The sequence below is a fragment of the Chionomys nivalis genome, chromosome 15 (genome assembly GCF_950005125.1).
Source record: "Chionomys nivalis chromosome 15, mChiNiv1.1, whole genome shotgun sequence".
Taxonomy (NCBI): domain Eukaryota; kingdom Metazoa; phylum Chordata; class Mammalia; order Rodentia; family Cricetidae; genus Chionomys; species Chionomys nivalis.
In genome coordinates this window covers 20,706,087-20,731,285 of record NC_080100.1, presented here as the reverse complement: position 1 = coordinate 20,731,285, position 25,199 = coordinate 20,706,087, and the positions used below count along the sequence as shown (strand labels likewise).

General features: G+C 42.1%; 1 protein-coding gene across 4 annotated transcripts in view; it reads left to right on the top strand.

The window, feature by feature from the left end:
* Mtmr12 (myotubularin related protein 12) overlaps window positions 1-25,199 on the top strand; it is a 68,776-nt gene that overhangs the window by 29,280 nt on the left and 14,297 nt on the right. For all 4 annotated transcript variants that reach the window (XM_057789698.1, XM_057789700.1, XM_057789701.1 and 1 more), the window contains exons 5-10: window positions 1,739-1,869; window positions 3,554-3,644; window positions 11,716-11,845; window positions 19,186-19,261; window positions 23,530-23,636; window positions 24,725-24,849. In XM_057789698.1, the coding sequence (XP_057645681.1) occupies window positions 1,739-1,869; window positions 3,554-3,644; window positions 11,716-11,845; window positions 19,186-19,261; window positions 23,530-23,636; window positions 24,725-24,849 (660 nt within the window). The remainder of the gene's footprint in view (window positions 1-1,738; window positions 1,870-3,553; window positions 3,645-11,715; window positions 11,846-19,185; window positions 19,262-23,529; window positions 23,637-24,724; window positions 24,850-25,199) is intronic.

Below are 25,199 nucleotides of genomic sequence, written 5' to 3'. Positions count from 1 at the left end.
TTACTTGGTTTGAGATGAATCAAGCTGGGCTTGCATCCTCTTCTCTCTATCTCATTCTTTTTTCTGTTAAGATTTGTGTGTTAGTGTGCGTACTTGTGTGGGTGTGCCTGTGGAGATCAGAAGACAGCATGCAGGAGCTTCTCCATGCATCCTGGGGATCAGACTCAGGTCATCAGGCTTAGTGGGGAGGCTTACTTACTTACTTACCAACTCACCTAGTTTTTGGGGGGTGTGGTAAGACAGTATTTTGTTTGCTTGGTTGTTTGATTTAATGTAGCCCACTAGCCTCAGACTTCTGATTTCCCAAGTGCTGAGTTTTCAAGTGCAAGCCACCACACCTAGCCTGAAGCCTGCTTTTTCTGACACTAACACAAAACTGTTCTGTGGTAGGTGTTGATCGGTTAAGGCTCACTGTAATGGGCATATGCTTGACACACATTAAATGCTTGTTTGACAGTGTCCTTAGAAAACATAGCACCATGATCAGTCAGTATACACAATGAAAATTTAAAGAAAAAAACTTTAAAAAAAAAAAGAAAAGAAAAATTTGAGCTGGGTGTGATGGTGCACACCTTCAATCCCAGAAGGCAGAGAGGAAGGTAGACTTCTGAGTTTGAAGCTACCCTAATTTATAGAGTGTGTTCCAGGACAGAAGTCTTGTCCCAGAACAAAACAAAACAAAACGAACAAAAAAAGCTTGGTTGTATAACATTAAGGGTATCTTTTTTGTCAACGTAATAAGATTGTCCTTCCAAGCGTCACTCTGTTTTCTGTTCTCCATTTTGGAGTTCAGGACATTTTCAGCCACCTATGGTATTCTCAACACCAGTAGTGAGTTCAGGCTCTGGAGGATGGGTGGAAATGTCAAGAGGGACTCCAGCCATCAGTGTAGGAGTGGGCTAGCGTGAAAGTATATCCCCAGTACTCTTCCTTCCATCCTTTATGAGTGCGACTTTTGCAGCTTTGCAGCTTCCCCTTTTAACTGTTTATTTTTAAATCTTATGTGTATGAGTGTTTGTCTATATATGTGAACCAAATGCATGCCTGGTGCCTGAGGAGACCAAAGAGGGTGTGGGATCTCCTGGAAGTGGAGTTACAGATGGTTGTTAGCCTCCCTCCATGAGTGTACTGGAAACCAACCCTGTCTTCTGCAAGAGCCGTAAGTGCTCTTAGCCACTGAGCTATCTCTCCCTGGTCCCAAGATTTATTTTGTGTGTGTGTGTGTGTGTTTGTATACATGTGTGCGTGCATGTTTGCATGAACGGAGAGGTCAGAAGTTCCCTGCTATGGGGTTATAGGCCATTGTGAACTGCCTAACATGGATCCTGGGAACTGAACCCTGGTCCTCTGGAAGAGCAGGAAGTGCTCATAGCTGCTGAGCTGTCTCTCAGGCCCATCAGAGCTGGGCTTTCTTTAGACTGGTGGAGTCTGGTCTGTTCATTTGAGTCTTAGGCTTATTCCAGAGGAATAAAGATTCCTGCTGGAAGCCTGATGTGGTGGCACACACCTTTAATCCCAGCACTTTGGAGGTAGAGGCAAGTGGATCTCATAGTTTGAGGCCAGTCTGATCTATAAACTTAGATCCAGAACAGCCAGAACTGCACTGAAGAAAAAAAGAAAAGAATACTTTTGGGAGTGACTTCCATCCTTAGACGCTAACAGTCTACCTGTTCCTTTAGTGTTAATTTGTCGCCGTATAACAGTCATTTCTACTCATGATTTTGTCTTTGATCCGTAGTGTTTGATGAGAAAAAGAAGCCTTTGTTTGACCAACTGAAGAAATACCCAGAGAAGCTTATTATCCACTGCAAAGATCTGCGGGTGCTACACTTTTGTCTGAGGTACACAAAGGAAGAGGAAGTCAAAAGGGTAACTAGTTACATCTGTTTTTAGGTTTATTTCCCATCAGGATTTCCCCCACTGACTAGGTTTTGCTTATATTGCCTGAAGGTGGAAGGAAACTGAAGTCAGCTGCAATCTCATTCTCAGATTAATGTGTGAGAGATAGTTGGGACAAGCATGACTGGTTTGACTTGGCATGTGTAACCTTGAGTCCTTCAGTTTATAGTGCTGGTTACTTGGAACTACTAAGGGGTGAGTGGGAGGTGATGCGTGAGGTCAGGGTCTGCTTGGGGATGGGGAGGAAAAGACAGCTAAGGCTGATCTTCCCCTAGAGTCTGTCTACCACAGGAATGCCGACTCCTGAGAATCCGTGTGTTTGCCTCTACGAGACAGCAGTTGTTTCATGAGCAAAGTCAATTCATCAGGTGCACCTGTAAAGACTAAGCATCATTTCCTGGTAGATGCACAAGTTGCAATCAGGAAATGGCTGTACCAGTTTGCTACGATTCCTTATAATTTCCAAGGTTTTTCTTGCTGAGATAGGGGAGGTCTCAGACTTGCTCCTCTCATGGTACGCACATTAGGGAAAGCCCAGCAAGATGCCAGTTTGTTTATACTGTCTTATCTGCAATGAATTATACACACTTTAGGTAATGCTCAAATTTTCTTTGAAATTGTATGGTAGTTCAGTTAGAATAATGAATGTGATTATAATTTAATACCTATTGTGAGCAGGCTAGAGAAAATTCCCCAAGAAACAAAGCATTTCCTTTTGAACAATTAGTTATTTATCCAAACATATTTTTGATTAACACAATAGACAGACAGAGCACAGCAACAGATTTCTTTCCTTTTTTTCCTTTTGAGACAAGGTCTTCTGTAGCCCAGACTGGCCTTAAATGCTCTCTGTTGCCGGGAATGACCTTGAAGCTTTGAGTCTCCTCCTTCCTCCTGAGTGCTGGGACTATAAGCATGTTCTACTAGGACTTTGTGCATGCTAGGCAAGCATATTCCTAACTGGGCTACATGCCTAGCCCTTTCCTTTATTGTCTACAGCATCCACAAGTGAGTCAGCTAAGTGTCTTGCTTTTTGTCTGTTTCACTTGTGAGTCTTGGACATGTTGGATATTTGAACCAGACCTTATAAGGCAGTTGAGATTTTTAACTCTTGTTTTTTGGGAAATTAGACTGTGTTTTGAATTTTCCCTAGACATTCGAAGCTCTTAGAAAGCATGACAAAATAGTATTCTGTTGCTTTGGCACTATTAAGGGTTATGCTGTCCCCAGAGCCCATTAGTGTTGTTGGAGGCTGCTTGTTTGTTCCCGGCTGTCCAGACTCGAAATAACCACACAGAAACTGTATTAATTAAATCACTACTTGGCCTATTAGTTCTAGCTTCTTATTGGCTAGCTCTTACATCTTAATTTAACCCATTTCTATTATTCTGTATACCGCCAGATGGCTGTGACTTACTGGCAAGGTTCCATGCAGTGTCTGTCTCCATGGCATCTCCCTGACTCTGCCTTCTGACTCCCAGCATTCAGTTAGTTTTTCCCACCTAGCTCTGTTCTGCCCTGCAATAAAAGCAATACATATACAGAATAGTTTCCCACATCACATTAGTGTGATAGAGAACAAAATTGGTGCCTACCTTTCTTAGTGTTGACCTATCAGAAGCATAACAATATCCATTGGTCCTTTCTTCTCTAGATTGTCAGTGGCATAATCCATCATACTCAAACTCCTAAACTGCTGAAAAGACTGTTTCTGTTTTCCTATGCAGCTGCTGTGCACAGCACAGGTAAGTCTCTTTTGAGCTATTGTTGCTGAGTAGCCAAGATTCTTCCACTCATCTTTGGTTTTGTCTCTCCCTATAGCCCAAGCTGAGTCTCACTGAACGCTGGGACTAGCAGTGTCTTCACCCCCGGAAGGTTCCTTTCTATTGTCCCCTGTGCTCAGGAGGGGAACCCTGTTCAGTGAGTTTGTATCACTGTGACCAAATGTCTGTCAAAAAAGGGAAGAAGGATTTATTTTGGTTCACTGTCTAGAGGGTTCACTTTATGGTTGCTTGGTCCATGTTTTTGTGGAAGGGGAGGTTGTTCACTTCATGGTGACAAACAGGAAATAGAAAAAGAAGGAAACAGAAACCAGACATAACTTTCAAAGGTACACCCCAGTGACCTGCTTCCTTCAGGAATGCTCAGTTTCTCAGTGTCTGCATCCTCCCTGGGGCAAGCTGGGGAGGAAAGGGTTTATTTATCTTACACTTCTACATTGTAGTCCATCATTGAAGGAAGCCAGGACAGGAACTCGAACTGATGCAAAGGCCATGGAGGTGCTTTGCTGACTGGCTTGCTTCCCATGCTTTGTTCAGCCTGCTCTCTTATAGAACCTAGGACTACCAGCCTAGGGATGGCACCACCCACAATGGGCTGGTCCTGCCGTCATTAAGCACTAATTAAGAAAATCCTTCCAGCCTCATCTTATGGAGGCATTTTATCAATTGAGGTTCCCTCCATTCAGATGAATGTAGCGTGTGTCAACTTGACTAAAACTAGCCAGGACACTACCCAAATGACAACATGCATTTGGGTATAAGCATCCAACACATGATTCATTTAGGAGTTTTCTTTTCTTTCTTTTTTCTTTTCCTTTCTTTCTTTTCCTTTCTTTCTTTCTTTCTTTCTTTTCTTTCTTTCTTTCTTTTCTTTCTTTTTTTTTCTTTTTTTTTTTTTTTTTTTTTTTGAGACAGAGTTTTGCTGTAGCTTTTGGAGCCTGTCCTGGAACTAGCTCTTATAGGCCAGGCTGTCCTCAGACTCAGAGATCCGCCCGCCTCTGCCTCCTGAGTACTGGGGTTAAAGGCGTGGATCACCACCACCTGGTGAGTTTTCTTTTCCTGTGTTCTTTGCTTAGCTGACCTTTTAGGTCTGTTTACTTTCATGTTGTAATGAATTGTTTTCATGGTTACTTATGGAAAGTGAAATCAAGAGAGGTGGCTTGGTGTGTAAAAGTGTTTGCTGTGCAGGCCTGAGGACTTGAGTTTGAATCTCTAGCATCCATGTAAAAGACAGGTTCAGGGGTACATGGCTGGAACCCCAGTGCTGGTGGCAGAAACAGATAGATTGTGGGAGCTTCCTGGCCGGCTAGTTTCACAAAAGAGCCAGGTCTAGGTTCAGTGAGGAACTCTGCCTCAAAAATGAGTCAGAGAACAGTAGAGGAAGATGCCTGGCGTCAGCCTCTGGTGCCCACATGTGTATGCATAGGTGAGTGCACACACAGTGGACTTGAATTGTTATGAATTGAAAAGCAGTAAAAGCAATTTCATACTGGAAATGTGAAACTACTGAAAAAAATAAAATTGAGACAATTAAAATAACCCTATTTTAATTTATTTGTCTCTGGGTTCTTTTTTCTACATAAATACACTTGAGATTCTTGAGGATACCATTTAAAGTTTAAAGTAAAGAGAGAATAATGTTTTGTGGGCACAGGACATTTGTGAACAAGAAATGCACTTCAGGTCGTGTGCCAGGCCTACCAGTGCACACATATTTTTAGTTTTTATATGCTTTACCCTCCTCCTCCTCCTCCTCCTCCTCCTCCTCCTCCTCCTCCTCCTCCTCCTCCTCCTCCTCCTCCTCCTCCTTTGTTTTCCTAATATATGCTGTGGGGATCATATTCAGGTTCTTTTGCTTATAAGGAAGGCATTTTACTGATGGAACCATCTCCTCAGCCTGTGTTTTTTATTTTTTCTCTGATTTCTTCAATTTCCTATTGTCCACTTGCGTGTATTGTCTAGTCTCTTAGTGTTTGTAGTTTCTGTTGCTGTTGATTTCTAGTTTTACTCAGTATGATCTGATGAGGTACTAGAAACAATCTCAGTTTTTTTGTATTTGCTAAGACCTGCTTTGCAGCCCAGAGTATATATGACTAATTTTAGAGGAGCTTCACAGGCTGCCGAAAATAAGGTGTGCTCTGTTTTTATCAGGCAGAATATTCTGTAGATAGCTGTTAGATCCATTCGATCTATGGTGTAGTTTAACTCTGTGGTTTCTTCATTTTATTTTCGTTTGGATGACTGACCTAAAGATGAGACCGGGGTATTGAAGTAGTCCTGTGTTATCAGGACCATTCAGACCTTAGTGCACGTTAGTGATTGTTTTATGAAATCGAGAGCCCTAACATTTGGCACTTGTACGTTTACTAATTTTATGTCTTTTTATAAATTGTTCCCTTTATAACTATGTTTCTTATCTGTTCTTATTTTGGTTTCAAATATAGTTTTTCAGATAACAGAATGGTTACCCCAGCTTGTTTTGGACTTCCATACTTTATAATTTTTAGTCCCTGCCAGTGAATTGTCTCCTGGAAATAGTAGATGATTGGATCTATTTTTTAAATTATTTTTAATTTGTGGGTGTTTCTTGAGGAGAAGAGGGGTGTCAGGTATCTCTGGAGCTAGAGTTTGTGAGCAATCCGACATGGGTGACGGAACCAAATGTGGGTCCTTGGGAAGAACTGTACTTGCTCTTACTCGCTAACCCACCTCTTCAGTTTCTGGAGCTGGTTTTAAATATATTCAGCCAGTCTGCCCCTTTTTGTTTTTTCCTGGTTGGGTGGATTACTGTTTAGGTCTTTTTTCTTTAAGTATTAGGGGTTTGATAGTTTAGTGTGTTGGCTGTGATGGATTCCTTCCTATCCTTTTTGGTTCATGTATTACTGTTTTGATATCCTTTTATGTACTGTTATGATTTTAACTTTGTGCTAGCTGTGTGGTTATGAACTGCTTTAGTTTGTTCTTATCTTGAGATATCCTTATTTCTCTGTCATTACTAAAAGCTTTGCTGTTTGTAGCAGTTTAGATTGGTAATTATTTACTTTCAGGACGGAAAGTATATTGTTCCAGGCTTTCCTAGATTTTAGGGTTGCTGATGTTAATTTGATTGCTGACCTTTGTAGGAATTGGCCTTTTCCCCTTAGAGCATTTAATAATGTTTTATTCTGTGTCTGTCTTTACATTTTTGAGACCCAGTCCCATTACAGTTCAACCTGGCTTGGCCTGGAACTCACTATGTAGTCCAAGGTAGCCTCAGACTGATGAGTGATCCTGTTGAGATTGTAGGTACGAGCAATTACGCCATCTGGCTGGGGTTCTTTTGCTTTTACCTTTTCTGTTTTTGTGGGTTATTGTTGAGTGGATTTTGTGTGTGGGTGTTCTGTATGTACATGTTCATGTATGTACGTACATGTCCTGACCTGGTGTGAATATTAGGTATCTTCTACAGTTCTTCTCTACTTTATTTTTGGGGACAGGGTTTCTCACTGAACCTGGAGCTTATTGACTAAACCAACCAGCTAATGAACTTCAAGGATCCACCTATCTTTGCTATCCTCCTTTCCCTTGGTACTGGAGTTACAGATGTGTGCTGCTGTGCCTTTTTTCTTTGTTTGTTTTTGTTGTTTGAGACAGGGCTCTATATGTAGTCATTGCTGTTATGAAGACCAGGCTGGCCTCAAATTCACAAAATCTCTCTGCCTCTGCTGAGATTAATAGCCCAGCTTTTAAGTAGGTTTGAGGATCCGAACTCATGCCCTCATGCTTGTATACAAACCACTTTACCCACGAAGCCATCTCCCTATCTCTGCTTTGTATTTTGGACATCTTGGCTATAATATGTTGAAGAGAAGATGTTCCTTGGTGTTGTCTATCTATGATTCTAAATGCCTGTGTGTTTGCGTTTCCTCATTTTAAAATAGCAGTGTTTGTGCCTCCCCTGTGAAGATTATTAAGCATTAAATTCATGACATAGGATGAAGTCTTTACATGAGAGGTAATTGAGAATAGAATTGCCTATTATCTGGGCATAGTGGTACACCATAGTTGGAGGCAAACGCTGGTGAACCTCTGAATCTCTGTGAGTTCAGTGCCATCCTGATTTAGGTCAGGTTGGAGGCCAGAAAGGGCTGTATACAGAGTTTCAAAGAAGAAAAGGTACCCATCACTCATGGTGGGCTATGCATGAGAATTAGTTCACATTAATATAACTGAGCTGGGCAGGAAATTTGTCCCTATAGTTCATCTTTGTTACAGACAGATCTTTATATTGTAGCTATAAAGTGACAGTGTGGGAGGCATACACATGGCTTTTTTGGTTGATTACTACAGTTTATATACACATCTGTTGGTTTCATACTTGAAAAATAATCATGGGACTGGAAAGATGGCTCAGAGGTTAAGAGCACAGGCTGTTCTTCCAGAAGTCCTGAGTTCAATTCCCAGCAACCACATGGTGGCTCACAACCATCTGTAATGAGATCTGGTGCCCTCTTCTGGCCTACACCCATGCATGCAGACAGAACACTGTATGTATAATAAATAAATAAATCTTTGTAAAAATCATCTGTATTTTTAGAAATTCCGCCTTTCCTTTTATGCTGTAGTGTTTTTCTGTTGGCTTAGTAACCACACCTAAGTCAATGATGTTTTAACTACCCCCTGTGCCCTGTGGCCCCACAGCTTCACATTGCTCAAATCAGGGTACTTAGACTTCTGGTCCCATCAGCACCAGCTAGGCTGTAGCCCACAAATGTAGGTTTTAACTAAGTCTCTATTCTATTTACCAATAAAGATTCAGGAGTCAGATGTTGTGGGTAAAATCCTGCTAGGTAAGGGAAGCTGAGAAGCAACTAGCTGACCTTCCTTTTTGACTGGAGATCCAGTAAGAGAACATCTCTCCACCTGTCCCAAACCAAAAAGATAAAGTCCCTCCGTACTCCTAACTGTACATATTCTTGGCTCCTCCATCCTCTCTATGGCTAATTCCTACTAACTAGTCACTTGCTCTGCTCCCTGATCCAATTAATTTTATTAACACTGTCTTGGTGTTTCAGAGTGCAATCAAATATCCCACAACAATTCTGATTCTGGCCTGGGTGCTATTGTACAACTTTGACAGTGTTGACTAATTATATATAAGCGTCTTTTGGATTCAAATTTGAAAAATCACACTTCAGTTTTATGAGTTATACTTTTTTTATAGATCCTGAATTTGAAAAAAAAAAAAAAACACATTAAAGACAGGCTTTCGGGAGCTGGAGAGATGGCTCAGTAGTTAAGAGCATTGCCTGCTCTTCCAAAGGTCCTGAGTTCAATTCCCAGCAACCACATGGTGGCTCACAACCATCTGTAATGTTCAGGCATACATGTAGACAGAATATTATATACATAATAAATAAATAAATAAATAAATAAATATATATAAAGACAGGCTTTCACTATGTAACTCACTCTGTAGAACAGGCTGGCCTCATACTCTAGAGATGCACCCTATCATCTCTGTCTCCTGAGTGCTGAGATTAAAGGTGTACACGAAGTGATCCTGAGGTCTGGTTCTTGCTACGATAGTTTCTGGCCTTGCTAACACATGACCAGTCTGCTTAGCACTTACCTTTTCTACCTTGGCAGTTTCTTGGTCCTTTGTGTTTGTTTTTTTTTTTTTTTTGGCTTTGATTTTTACTATCCTCTTTCACTGGGGCATGGGATAGGAAAGGTTGTAACTAACAGACACTATTTGGCCGTTAGTTTTTGCTTTGTTTTATTTTTGTGTTTTGAGACAGGGTTTCTCTGTTTAGCCCTGGCTATCCTGGAACTTACTCTGTAGACCAGGCTGGCCTTGAATGCAGAGAGCTGCCAACCTCTGCCTCCTGCGTGCTGGGATTAAAGGCACGTGCCACCACCATGGTGGCTATTAGTTTTTGTGTGTGGGTTTTTTTAATGTGAGCACTCTCCAGTTGGGACCCTTCCGTCTACTTCCTCAGTGCTAGGAATAAGTACCTGCCTGGATCAAACTAACGTCTTCATGCTTGAAAGGCAAGTACATTATCAACTGAGCTTTCTCCCTCAGTCTAATATTTTTAGACTGGCTAGATAGATAGGGTACCTGTTTATTTGTCTATGGTGTTATTTGAGGCAGGGTTCTAATAGGTAGCTCAGGCTGCCCTCAAACTCAAGATCCTTTAGCCTTCTAAAATGTTGATGTTATAAGTGTAAGCACCATTCCTGTCTTATGTATCTCTTTGATTTGTTTATTTTTATGTGTATGATTGCTTGCATGAATCATCCACTACATGTGTGCTTGTTGCCTGTTGTGGCCAGAAGGGGACATTGGATCTTTTGAGACTGTAGCTAGAGGCAGTTAGGAGCTGCCATGTGGGTGCTAGAAATTGAACCCTGCAAGTCTAGAGGAATCACCAGTGCTCTTGACCACAGAGCAGTCTTTCTATCTCACTTAGACACCCACTCCCCCAAGACAGAGTTTCTCTGTGTAGTCCTGGCTGTCTTGGAACCTGTTCTTAAACCAGGCTCACCTCAGACTCAGAGATCCACTTATGTCTGTCTCCCACGTGCTGTGATTAAAGGCATGAGCCACCACTGTCTGGTTATACAATATTTTTAATGTGCTTGTGTTTTGACAATGACATGAGGTCAGGTGTGGAATTTTCCACTTGGGAAATCACATTGGCAGTCCAGACATTTAAGGTTTACTTTTATATTTTTAGATTAGAAATATTTAACTTATGTAAACATTGATTATTGTCATTGTTCAAACTACTTTTAGTGTAATTTTATTTTATTTAACAGAAGCAGGTGGGTTAGTTTTAGCAACACTTGTTATTTTCCAGGAAGTTTGGGTTTTTCGATGTGCCTGTCACTTTCAGAAATCAGTGATGGCCTGGAGAAAGGCCATAGCCGTTTCTGCTGAGCTTTGGGCAGGACTCGTGGACATTTTGTTCTAACAGTGCTGATGTAGCCAAAGTTCCTGTCACCATGATGCAGGCCTTGGCTATTGGCCACTTCCTCCACTGTGACTCTCTGGTCTGTTTATGGTTTTCAGTGACCAAGTGCCATCCTGGACAGGCTTCTTGCAGGCAGCACATCACAAGCTGAAGAAGGATTTATGTTCCAGAATAAGACATGCTATTCACATCAGTGTGCCATGTTATACACATGTGGACGGCTAAAAATATTTCACTTCTTAGCTTTTATGCCAAGCCCATTTTTCAATGCTTCACAGGATTTTTGTTTTATATAAATTATCTCATGAACTGAAAATAGAACTAGAAATTACTTTTGCAAGGAATGGAACAAGAATAACTTTTGGGGGCTGGAGGGATGGCTTAGCAGCTAAGAATACATGCAGCTTTTCCCGAAGACCCAAGTTCAGTTCTTAGCACCCATATTGGGTGACTGACTCACAACTGCCTGTAAACTCCAGCTACAGGAGATCCAGCACCATTTTCTGGACTCCATAGTCTTCTATACACTCTTGGCATACAGAAACAGATACACATAAAATAATAAAAATCAAACTTTAAAAACAAAACTCCTTTCCTACTATATATATGTATACACACACACACACACACACATATATATATATACATACACAGACATACATCTATAGCTATATCTATATAAAGAGACAACATGGACCAGTATGAGGATCAGTAGGTAAACACGCTTGCCTCCAAACCTGACAACTGAGTTTAATCCCCAGAACCTACATAGTAAAAGGAGAGCTGACTCCTGCTTTTTGTTGTTAGACCAACATATGTGCACTGTGACAGGCATGCCATGCTCCCTCCTCCTACACAAAATAAATAAATGTAATGAAAATTTCAATAAAGTTTCCATTGTAATTTTTGGATTAATGACAGAAAAATGGAGAAAAATGGAACAATTAAGCTGTGAATTTATTTGTAGATAAAAATAGACTCAGTGTAATAAATTGGGTTCAGAGCTTGTATGTCCACATGAACAAAATATCAGTGTCATGGAAAGAGTTCACCATGTGCTGATTTTGTTTTCTTAGCCACTGATCCCAGCAATCACACTGTAATGTTTGACACACCTAAAGACTGGTGTTGGGAGCTGGAGCGGACCAAGGGTAGTGTGAAGTACAAGACAGTGAGTGTGAATGAAGACTACAGGATCTGTGACAGGTAAGCTCTCCATGGGCTCTCCCCATTAGTAGTGGGTATGTGGGTGGGCATGTGCATATGTGCATACGGATGCCCTTGGAGGCCAGAAGATGACCTCAGGTCATATAGTAGGGTTCCTGGAAGAAACAAGTCTGATAGCATTGGGATATGCGCGTGTGTGAATATACACATACACTCGCGTGCGCACGCACGCACGCACTCTCTCTCTCTCTCTCTCTCTCTCTCTCTCTCTCTCTCTCTCTCACACACACACACACACACACACACACACATGATTTATTAGATTGACTTACAGGATGTGGTCTGGGTAGTCCAACAATGGCTGCCTCACCCTAGAGAAGTCGAGCATCCAGCAGTTACTCAGCCAACAAGGCTGGCTGTCTCAGCAGTTGCAGTCCAGCACTAAAGGACTGGAGGATTCCTGGGGACCTGCTGATCTTCCATCTTTGTTGAACTCTTGAAGTTGGTTCTGATACCAGCAAAGGGAAACCACAACAATAAATAAATGATCTTGTCAGAAAAAGTGAGGGTAAGCAGGCAAAAAAAAAAAAAAAAAAGGGGGCAGTTTTCTTCTTCCTTATCTTTTTGTCCAGGCTTCCACTAGAAGGTGCTGCCCACATTAGTGTACCTTCTTATTTCAAATGTGATCAAGAAAATTTCTCACAGGAGTACCCAGAAGTTTCAGATATAGTCAAGTTGACAACCAAGATGAGCCATCCCTGATCCCACAGAGCTGGAGTTAAGAGAGTCTGTGAGCTGTCGGTAAGCGGGTGCTGTGAACTGAACTCTGTCCTTTGGGAGAATACCACGCACATAGAGGTGCACACCTTTAAATCCAGCACTGGGGAGCAGGAACAGGTGGATTTCTGTGAATTTGCAGCAGGCCTGGTCTTCACGGTAAGTCCCACAACAGCCAGGGCTATGTAAAGAGACTCTGTCTCAAAGAAAAAAAGGAACTCACTTCTGAGCCATCTCTCTATTCCCCCCCCTCCACTGTGTTCGAATGTATTAACATTGTTCTGTAATTATCATCACAGTAAGTTTTAGAACATTTCCATCATCTAAGAAAGAAACACCAAATTAACAGTTATCCCACATTTCTCCTCAGTTCTCCTCCCTGTGCCAATCCCTAAAAAAATCATACATTTGCCTCTTCTGGACATTTTTATAAATAAAACAGGATAGGTGGTCTTTTATAACTACCGTATGTGGGTTTTCTTTTGGCATTTTGTTTTTTTTTTTTTTGAGACAGGGTCTTTCTGTGGAGCCTAGGCGGCTCTAGAACTCACTAGGTTAGTCCATATTATCCTCAAACCCAAGTTTTCCTGCTTCAGTCTCCTGAGTATCCAGTTCAGATATGTATCAACACCTCTGACTTTTTCTTTTTATGCCAGATGATATTCCATGGCATGGATATACTATATTTTATTTATCCATTCGTCGTAAACATTTATGTATAAGTTTTATGAGGATATGTTTTTTACTTCTTTTCAGTACAATCTGATACATATAATCTAATACAGTGCCAAGCATGTATTAACCCTGTGTTTAGCTGTTTAAGAATTACCACACTAACTACCTCAGATATTGTACCATTTGTCACTCCTATCAACTGTATAGAGATTCCTTTTTTCAACCCAACTTTTACTTTTATTGTTTGTCGGTGATGTTGGAGACTGCCACCTCAGTCTTGTGCATACCTGGCAAGACGTGTGCCACTGAACTACACCTCCACTCTTACCAGCAGCTTTTAACAGAAATCTCTAATCTGTTAGGACACTCAAAAGTGGGGTTGGGTAGATGGGCTTAGTTGGTAAAGTGCTTCCCACACAAGGATTAGGACCTCAGTTTGATCCCTCGGGCCCATGTAAAGAAATTTACCTGCCCATAATCCCAGTGTTGGGGAGGTGAAGACAGGATGGTCCCTAAGGCTTGCTGGCCAGCCATTCTAGCCAGTTGGTGAGCTCCAGGTGCAGTGACAGACCCTGTCTGCAAAAGATGGCTTAGCAGGTAAAACTAGTTGCCAAATTATCCTGAGCTTGATTCTCAGAACCTGTGGGAGAAGTAGAAGACTGAGTCCTGAAAATTGGTCCTGACCACACTTGGACCATGGCATGTGTGCACTTGCACTCACACACCACACACAGTTACATAAAAAGTAATTCAAGGTAGAGAGCTATTGAGAAAGACACTGGATGAGATAGGACATTTGCCTGTCATGTGTGAGGCCCTGGGCTCAATAACCAGCATTAGAAACAAAACTATGGAGAAACACAGATCAGGCACAAGATCGGAAGAGCTGGAGGTGGTGGAGAAGAGGGTGGTCAGGAAGGTCCCAGGAGTAAAGTGGCCTTGGTCAAAGCTGAGAATAGGGGAGGCAGAGAAGCTGGGGTGGGGGCAGGAACTGGGGAGGAGCAAGCCAGGGAAAGGGGAGTAGAGGTTGAAGAGAAGGAACAGTTGGATGCTTCCAGAAGAACTTATCCTTTTTGAATCTGAGAACAATGAAGGGGGAGTTTGACAGAGGCAGGGAGTGATCTGGCCTACATTTTTAAAGGATGACTCTGTGAATCTGTTTTTAGAAACTCGAGTCTTATCATTTGGGAACATAGCTTCCTAGCACACTGCTGACAGCCGCATAAAGTACTGTGGGTTTATAGCACTTTTCTCCGGGTGGCTCAGATGACCCCCTCCCTGGATAAGAATGAGAAACTGCATTGTCAGAACTGGCTCCGGAGCCACAGACCTATTGTTTCTCTTTTTCAGTTCGCTCCTAAAATCCTTACTTCATTCCACTTCCTTGTGGAGATACAAGGTGTGTAACTCCGTGGGGTGTGCGCCTCACAGAGGGACCATGAGCTATGCTGACACAGCAAGTTGTAGCTCTGCCCTGGGCTTACCCTTCCCAGATGACAGCTGTACTGAAGCTGCCCGAAAAAGGCTCTTCCTCTGGGCTCATCCCACTGCCTGAAGTGACTGTTTTTGAAGAGGGAGGACTATATTACTCAGAGTCTCAACAGGCTGCCTGAGTTATGTGGGGCAGGTGAGAACACTGTCCACCCTGTGCCTGCTATGCTACTCTCCCTCACTGCTGGGACAGAGACTAAAATTAACCCCAGAGCTAACATTATAAGATATTAGGGAAGTCTAGAAGGAGGTCCCACGGCTGCCTTATAGTGTGGGAACTCCTCAGCTGATGTCAGAGTGGTGGCCTATGGGGAAATTACTGCCCAGTCAGTGCTTCCCACAGTTAGAGATCTCAGTCACCCAGGAGCTTGTTGGGACCCTGGTGCTGACTGAGTAGGTGGGGTGGGGCTGAGTCCGCATCCTCCCTGAGCTCAGGTGATGCTGCCTTAATACCCTGATAGCAGGACATTCCAGAACAGCAGCATTAATCCCCACTGCTTTCCTGGAGTGGGGATTAAGCTTCTGCTCTGTAAACATGGGGTCAAGCCTGGATTTTGGTATTTTTCTAATCCTTCCCAGTGCTTTTCATGGACTTCTTGAGTTTAAAAGCCATTGATCTGGGAAAATGTTTTCACTTTGGTGATTATCCCTAAAGAAAGATTAGCTTACTGTCCACTCACTCAGGCAGGTACATTAGAGAATATAAAAGTACTTCAGAACTTTAGAAGTCAAGGTCTTAAAACTTTTACTGACTTGGAGGCCTTAGTCATGACCAGTGGTTCACAGACCTGGTTATACATCATAGTCTCATAGGGGCTGTAAGATGACTCAGATGATTCAGGGGTTAAGAGCACTTCTAGAGGACCCCAGTTTAGTGTCCTGTGCCTGTGTCTGGCTGCTAACAACTGCTAACACTCCAGCCCCAGGGGATCCAACCCCCTCTTCTTCTGACCATTAGTATCCAGACATACACCATGCATGTGTAAACACACACACACAAATGCACGAATATTTAAAATGATTGATTATACAAATTTTGTATAAGGTTGACTATACAAATTTTGAAGCAGTATAGAAAAACTGTATATTATACTTTCTTTTATCCATTACCCAGGTGTAACAATGACTAATTCATAGCTATTCCCGTTTTCTCTACACCCCCACCTAGTTGTCTCTCTTTGGGATTGCTTGGAAATGAATTTCAAAGCTCATTTCATTTATGTGTAGTATATATTGCAAAGAACAAAGGACTGGGGTTGTTTTTAATAAACACAGCATGAAACCATTATCATACTTTTCAAATTCACAACACTTTTTTGTTTGTTTTGTGAGACAGGGCCTCCCTTTTGAAGCACTTGCCTTGGGACTTGCTATGAGAACCTCAGACTCCCAAGATCTGACTCCCTTTGCCTCCCAAGTGCTGCCATGAAAGGAATGTGTCAGGCCCAGCCTCACACTGTTTCTTTGATATCTAATTAGTATTTAAATTTTCCCCATGATTTGGTTTGGCTTGGGGGTGGAGGGAAGTTGTTTTGTTTTGTTTTGTTTTGAGACAGTGCTTCACTGTGTAGCCCTGGCTGTCCTGGAATTCACTCTGGAGACCAGACTGACTTGGAACTCACCAGAGATCCAACTGCCTCTGCTTCTTTCTCCTGAGTGCTGGGACCAAAGACATGTGCCATCACCACATGTCTTTTATCTTTTTAATCTTACTGTTAATAAGGAGTCAGAGTAACATTTTGCCATTTCCAGGTGGACTTCTTAAGTTACTCTATGTATAGATTCTGAAACTGTCATATTTTACTTGAAGTAATCAAGCAGTTTGCTAATTGTTTCCCACAGTGTGGGATTTGGTGACTGTACCCCCTGGTGAAATTTAATATATTGCTCCAACTCGTGTGGATTGATTAATGGGCTGGGGGATAGCTCGTGGATAAGACTACTTTCTGCTCTTGCAGAGGACTGGAGTTTGGCTCCCAGCACCCACATGGTGGCTTACAACTGTCGGTAACTCCAGCTCCAGAGAATCCAATGCCTACTTCTTCTGGCTTTTGAGGTCACTTTCATGCATGTGGCACATAGACATACACATAAAAAATTTCTTTTTTCTGAAATTTATTTCTCATGACTTGATGCTTGTCAGATTGAGGTCAGGCATGCAATGTGTGTGCGCAAATACCGTCTGATTACAACTTAGCTGCACAGCGCCTTCTGTCTTGGGAGGCGGTATTTCAGACTTTTTGAGGGAGAGGTGTTTACTGCTCTATAGGGAGGGGTCTGTTGACTAGAAGCCAAGTGTGTCCATGTATTTTGGATCCCTCTGAAAATCTAGCTTACCCGTGTCCTACAGTTCAGCAGGCTTGTTCTTATAAAGATTTTCTCCTGGATAATAATCACAATGGCTCCAGGTCTTTGTAACCCAGGAAGAGCTTCAGTGAGTGTGGTGTCTCAGTTTCTCAGCTTCTTTATCTGTAGAATGGTAATACTCATACTATGTATCTACTAGTGGTGTTGAATTAAATGAATCGTCCATGTGATGGATTATTGCAGTGTCCGCCACAGAGGAGACCTCTTCAAATGTTTGTTGTTGGCAGAACTTTTTGTTTGTTTGAGACAGAGTATTTCTATGTAATTCTGTCTTGGACCTCACTATGTAGACCAGGCTGGCCTTAAACTCACTGAGATCTGGCCTCCCGCATGCTGGGATTAAAGTCACGTGCCACTATATCCATCTCAGAGTGTGTATGTGATAAAATGGACTGCAATCCTCATGTTACTGATTTTCATATTTTTAATTATAAGCAACACAGGTGTTTATGCTGTTACTGTTCAGTGTTGTTGTTTTTTTTGGACTTCATATACTTTTAGATATCACAATTTCCAATCTCTGCCTTTTTTCAGTGCTGAAGATCAAACCAAGGGCCTTGTGCATGCTAGGCAGGGACTCTGTTACAGGGCTGTACCCACATCCCTCATCTTCCTCATGTTGCTGAAGAGGGGTGGCATTTCATCTTTGTTTATTTTGGGGGGGGCTGTCTTGGAACTCACTCTGTAGACCAGGCTGGCCTCGAACTCACAGAGATCATCCTGCCTTTGCCTTCTAGGTACTGGGATTAAAGGCATGCACCACCACTGCCCAACCTCATCTTTGGTTCTTAACAGGGAAATATGTCCTTTTCTAGTTCTTTGGTACTTCCTTGTATTCATAGATGCTTTCATATTTTGTGAATTAAGTGTTGAACCGAAAACTGATTGTAATGAATTTTTTCCTGTCAGCAAGCTCCCAAATAATGACACTGAGACTCTTTATTAATTATGAAAGCTTGAGCCGGGCGGTGGTGGCGCACGCCTTTAATCCCAGCACTTGGGAGGCAGAGGCAGGTGGATCTCTGTGAGTTCGAGACCAGCCTGGTCTACAAGAGCTAGTTCCAGGACAGGCTCCAAAACCACAGAGAAACCCTGTCTTGAAAAACCAAAAAAATAAATAAATAAATAAATAAAATTAAAAAAAAATTATGAAAGCTTGGCCTTAGCTTAGGCTTGTTTTTAACCAGCTTGTACAACTTAAATTAACCCATTTCTATTCATCTGTGTTTTGTCACATACTGCCTATCCTGCTTCTTCCGTGTCCCCTGGCATCTCTTATGCATCTAGATTCATCTCCTACTCCTCTCTCTCTGCCCAAAAGTCCCACCTATACCTCCTACCTAGCTATTGGCCATTCAGTTTTTTATTACACCAATCACAGCAAATACATCTTCATACAATGTACAAATATCCCCTTTTGTCTAAATAAAAAGGAAAGGTTTTAACTCTAACTTAGTAAAACCATGTACAATAAGAACAGTTATCAGATAAGAATTACATTCACAGTGTTCAGTCTGTCTGTATTTGGCAAATGCAGAGAAACTGCTCTGTTACCTAATCTATCTTAGTGAGTCCAAAGTTTTATACCCAAACCACTTTTTATCATAACTTGTATTACCATACTAAAAGTATCTTTTTGATCTAAAAACATCTTTTTAGATAAACAGCTTAAGCTTTTATGTTTCTCAGTCTTATAAACTTTACATCTCTTATGTGAAGATGTATTGCTGTGAGTGATTTAATTAAAAGTTAATGGCCAGTAGCTAGGCAGGAGGGATAGGGAGGATTTCTGGGGAGAAAGAGAAAGAGGAGGAGGAATCTAAGCACGCAGGATAAACCAGGAGGTGGGGAGAGGAAACAGGAGGTAGGTATAAGGTGGAAAAGAGGTAGTACCACATGATAGAATGTAGATTAATATAAATGGGTTAATTTAAGTTATAAGAGCTAGTTGAGACAAGCCTAAGCTATAGGCAGAGCTTTCATAATAATAAGTCTCTGTCATTATTTGGGAACTGGCTGGTGGGACAGAAAAAGACTTGGTTACAGTTGATGCCACCTCTTTCTTCTAGGTTGCCCGCATACTTTGTTGTCCCCGGTCCCCTTCTCGAAGAGGACGTGCGGCGTTTTCAGGGTCATGGCATACCAGTAAGTACATCCGGGACCCTGGGAAAGGGGAGGTCAGCAACTCTCGACCATCCTAGCAGTGGTGCTCCAGAGGCTGTCCATGGTCTAGGAGCAATCCAGAAACACCTCCTGAACACAAGGCTCCCTAGGACAAGTCTGAGTCATCACAAATGCTCTTCTAATATTAGAAGACATTGAAAAGCTTCATGAGGATAATAGACCCACCTGCTTTGACACCTAACTCGTTTGAACCAAACTGACACTACATATAGTGGAATTTAATTTATTTTGGCTAGCTAGCTCTGTTATCTTGATATGGGCATGTTGAATTTTCTGCTAGAGACAACATGAAACACACCTTAATTTTCACAGAACAGGCTATTTAGTATGTCATTGATCAAATAAAACAAAACTAGATGACACCCTGTTTCTAGCTGTTGACTGGGAGTTACCTAACCTATGGGACTTTAGAAAGAAATGAAAATTACAAGGTTGTGCTGTGCAGTACACAGGCTGGCTTGCCAGAAGAATCTTGAATGTGAGCCAGCATGGTGAAGCTCTGTCACATACCCAGAGCCCATGGAGCTGGGTAGGTAAAGAGTGTGGCCCTTGAGGTGGGACAGAGTCTGTCTGCCTGGCCTAGGAGGGCAGCTCTGCAGCCCCAGCCTCTAACACTGTTGGCTAAATAGTGCCAGGTGACTGAACGTTTTCAGAGGAAGCTAGAAGTACAGATTTCTGTGTGACTTTCCTGATCTCCAGCTAGCCATAGCTAAGTCGAGAGTTTCAAAAAATGTGTCTTTCGGGGGATAGCTGGATCAGATCCCACCAGTTTTCAGCCTTTAGTTGACAGCTGCAGTTCATATACTTACCTTTACACTCCTAAAATGAGTGAGCCTGGGAAAGAGTTTTTGTTTATGTAGTTGTGTAGTATTAGGAATTTCAGTTGAGGCTGGGTGGTGGTGATGCATACCTTTAATCCTAGCACTCAGGAGGCACAGGCAGGTGACTATGAGTTCAAGGCCAGCCTGGTCTACAGAATGAGTTCCTGGACAGCCAGGACTACACAGAGAAACTTTGTCTCGAAACCGTCCCTCCCACCCCCCAAAACAAAGAAACTCTAATTGAAACTAACTGTAATATCTCATGCCTATAATCTCCACATCCAGAAAGCTGAGGCAAGAGGCTTGCTGTGAGTTTGAGGACAACATAGGCTATAGAGTGATAGCCTGTTAAATTTTTTTTCAAACTGAATCTTAATGAAAAATTTAAGTAACATGTGTTAGCATAAGTAACATCCTTTTATGGAAAATAGCCATCCAAAATAGTAAAATGGAACAGCACTGTTTAGCATTTTGGAAATAGATGCCAGCTGGATTCTTTTATTCAGTCTTTTGTGGTATGCTGAGGATCAGTTAAAGAACACAGTGAAGTTCCAGCTTCAGGCTTGCGTATTTGGAACGGAAGGCATAGTTAGTAGCTGGACTGAGAATATTATTTGACAGTGCAAATGACAGTTTCACAAAGGTCCCAAGGACCTGTTATTAAAGTCCCCCAGTCTCTCATACTTTGAAAAAACTTAGAGAATGCATTTTTGTTCAATGACACATTTGGAAAATGCTGGTCCATGGTTACACATCTAAATTGACACATTAATACCGTTCTCTTACAAGAAGAGTGATGATGAGAAGCTGTTCAAGTAATGTCAGGTACTAGTTTTCCACATGTCTCAGTTTTTGTTTTAAAGCTTATTTTTTTTTGTCATTGGCAACATTTTGTAAATTGCTTTCTGTGAATTGATAAACTCACGTGATTCAAATTTTAAGCTTTGTTAGAAGTCTAATTTTTTGAGGTTTCTTCCAGAAGCACTGTATTTGCATCATTTCCTTCTCTCCTCTCAACTCTTGCCATGTCCCTCCCTACTCCTAAAGTTATGACCTTTCTTTATTGTTTTTACATGTGTGTGCATATATGTATATACATACACACATAACCTACTGAGTCCATTTAGTGTTCCTTATATGTAACATGTGTTGGTGGCTGACTACTTGGAATTAGATGACTAATCAGGGGGTCATCCTTGGAAACCCATTCCCCCCCCTCTTCTCACTTTCTCAGTTGATCGCACAGAGTTCTTCCCTAGCGCAGGGCCTAGATGTGGGTTTTACCTGCCCACATTGGCATGTCAGCTGGTGTTCTCACTATGCAGGTGTTTTACTCATACTATTGAGGTTTCCTGGGCACAGCTGTTTCCCAGCAGGTGTCCTGATCCTCTGGTTCTTAAAACCTTTCCACCTTTGTGCATGTATCAGTTAGAGTTGGACACCCCAGTTTTCTTTTACTTGTTTTCTGCATTTGACCAGCTGTGATTTCTGTTATGCTCAACATCTGCTGTAAAAAGAGGCTTCTTTGATGAGGGGTGAGAGTTACACTTATCCTAAGGACATACGGATAAGTATTTAGAATACAAGTCCAATGAGGTAGCTATTGGTTACCCCCACATTAAAAGTGCCATAGTTGCATCATTGACAATGTCTTCTGGCTGGTCCTTTTCTGGTCTATAGAAATCACAGTTAGACAGGCTGGCGGCTGCTTTTCTCCGTGGCAGCTTGCCTAGCTCCCTCCAATACCATAAGAACTAGTCCTCTAAAGTCTAGCACAGTTTTTATAAAGGCACCCTTATCTCATAGGACAGACCCTTTATGATGTATCATAGTCAAGATTATAAAATTGATCATTTAAAAATGTATTATTAGTGGGGACCAAAGACATGGATGCTGCAGTACATGTGTGAAGTCAGGGAATAGCTTTGTGGAGCTGATTTTCTCCTTCCACCTTTGCTTGTCATCTGGGGACTGAACTCTGGTCATAAGGCTTGTGCAACAAGTATTTTACCTACCAAGCTATCGCTTGGGCCCTAAAATCTGTCATTTTTAAGCTTCTGTTCAAGGACATTCTTGAGTGAATTGGACTGTTCTTACTAGTGGAAACTAATTACCAAACTGTGTAGCGTGCCTGGACTGGTGCTGAACCACTGGCAGGTTCACCAGCCATGGCTACTGTGCTGCCAGTGCATGTCCCACAGTGGAAAATGGTTGTGGTATTGCAGGCCACCCATAAGGGTCTCGGGTCTCTGGACAGTGCATAGTACACTTGGAAAAGCACACTTTACTTGTGACGAATGAAAATGAGGGTTTCTACCTTCAGCTTTAAGAGGTTGTGGTGTGGTCTGTGGGAAGAAAAAAAAAGGAGGATTATCTACACATGTGGGGATAGGTTCCTCCTCCATCCCTACCACATGGGAAATTAAGATATAGCATATTCTCGCCAGGCTTTGGAGCTGAGATAGAAAACAGTCTCCTGAGAAGTAAAGAGCCTCCGGGTGGTGGTGGTGCATGTTTTTTTTTTTTAAATATTTATTTATTTATTATGTATACAATATTCTGTCTGTGTGTATGCCTGCAGGCCAGAAGAGGGCACCAGACCCCATTACAGATGGTTGTGAGCCACCTTGTGGTTGCTGGGAATTGAACTCAGGACCTTTGGAAGAGCAGGCAATGCTCTTAACCTCTGAGCCATCTCCCAGCCCCCAACATGTCTTTAATCCTAGCACTCAGGAGGCAGAGTCAGGCGGATCTATTTGAATTCGAGGCCAGCCTGGTTTACAGAGCAAGTTCCAGGGACAGGCTCCAAAAGCTACTCAGAGAAACCCTGTCTTGAGGGGGAAAAAAGTGAAGTGAAGAAAAGAGCTAGTGACACTTGTTAGGAGTTTTAGGAAGCCATGTTCCCTAACCTGCCGCAGTTATATGTTCCAGCATCTTCCGGGTGTATGTACAGACAGCAGTAAGATATCATACAGGATAGAGCTGACATATCTGCCACAGGACAGTCAGTCGTTCCCCTCCCCCATCACCCCCTTTGCTTGAAGTGACCATGAGAATTTAGTGAGTTTAATTCCTGCAAAATGGCTGGCATATAAAGCTGCACTGCCATGGTAGTTGATGCCCCAGTGGTAGTAACAGTAACAGGGCTGCTGTCACCAGCTAAGTGACCAGCTCTAAGCCAAGTGAAGGTACATGTGAGACTGTGAGCAATGCTGAATCTGACTGCCTAGTCCTGTTTTCGTTTTTGTTTTGTTTTTCTTTTTTAAGACTAAATCTTTGTTGTTGACTGTGTCCAGCCACTTTGTTTTAAAGCTATAAGCATTTCTGTCTGGATGTAAATGCTAAGCTCTTCTGCTCCCTGTTGGAGTTTGAACAGTCTATCTGACATTTTCCCTTTCCTCTCTGTAGATCTGGTGTTGGTCCTGCCACAATGGAAGCGCCCTTTTGAAAATGTCAGCACTGCCCAAAGAGCAGGACGATGGTGCTCTGCAGATCCAGAAGAACTTCTTGGACGGGTCAGTACTCATTCCACACTTTGTTCTGGGTCCTTAGCTCCTGTTCTCTGAGAAGCAGGGAATAAGTACAGTTCTTACTACATGTCCATTCTACTTCCCTGCTGGTAGCTTTCTGTTGGAGGAATCTGAGAACAGCACTCACTGTAGTCACCTTACAGGAAATCAGTATAATCATTAGGAAGGCCAGCTGCTCTGCAGAGATTCACAGAAGTATCGGGCAGAGGGTGGGGGAGGACATGATGGCTGTAACATTAGCAGCTGTCAAACAGAGGTCATGGGGTGTTACTATACTGTTCTGCTATTATATGGAGTAGAAGTTTCTCAAAATAGTCTATCTATTATCTATCTATCATCTATCTATCTATCTATCTATCTATCTATCTATCTATCTATCTATCTATCTATCATCTGTCTATCTATCTATCATCTATCTATCTATCTATCTATCTATCATCTATCCGTCTATCTATTATCTATCTATCTATCTATCTATCTATCTATCTATCTATCATCTATCTATCTATCCATCTATCTATTATCTATCTATCATCTATCTATTATCCATCTATCTATCTATCTATCTATCTATCTATCTATCTATCTATCTATCATCTATCTATCATCTATCTATCTATCATCTATCTATCTATCTATCTATCTATCTATCTATCTATCTATCTATCTCTTTTATGTCTAGGGTGTTTTCCTGTATGTATGTCTGCCCGCATTCCCTGGGACTGGAATCATAGATAATTGTGAGCCTCTGTGGGCTGAACCCAGCTGTTCCAGAGGAGCAGCCAGTTCTCTTAACTACCTAGCCTTCTCTCCAGCTCCTCAAAAATAAATTTGATAAATTCAAAGTAGATAGCTTAAAACAACAAAAGGAGTAGGTTATGTAATTAAATTGCTTTGACTTAGACATGTCCTCCATTTCCGTATCTGCTGGCTCTCTAAGTGAGGATTGAATGAAGTGATAGCTGCAGGGCCCTTAACACTGCAGCTTGTGGTTTGTGGCACATGCTCAGGACTAACATGCTATTCAAATTGATGTTTGTTCTTCTAACCTCATGTTACTTTTTGACGCCTAGAATTTACAAGATCATTCACAGGCCACCCTATGAAATTGTTAAAACCGAAGATTTATCAAGCAACTTCCTGTCCCTGCAGGAAATCCAGAATGCATACTGTAAATTTAAGCAGCTGTTTCTGATAGGTGAGAATCGTGAAATCTTTCTGTCCAATGGGAAGGCTAATGGCGGTGGGCAGGGACCCTCAGCCCAGGGTTATTGACAAGTAGTGTCAGGCTATAGGGAGAAGCCCGGGGCACCAACTGTCTCCGTGGTACTGATCCTGCCCAAGTCCCCAGGCTCTCACCGGGGCCTCTGTGGCAGTGGTCACATAACCATCTCCTCCTCTCACCTTCCCCTGCACGCCACCTTTCATGGTGAACATCTTAGCTTCTCTCTAAGCTAAGTACTGTGGAGTACCTGGAGCCAGTGACCTTCATTTATACTGTAGAATATTTGTTGGTTTTCTCTGGTTGACTTTTCTCCCAAACTAGGA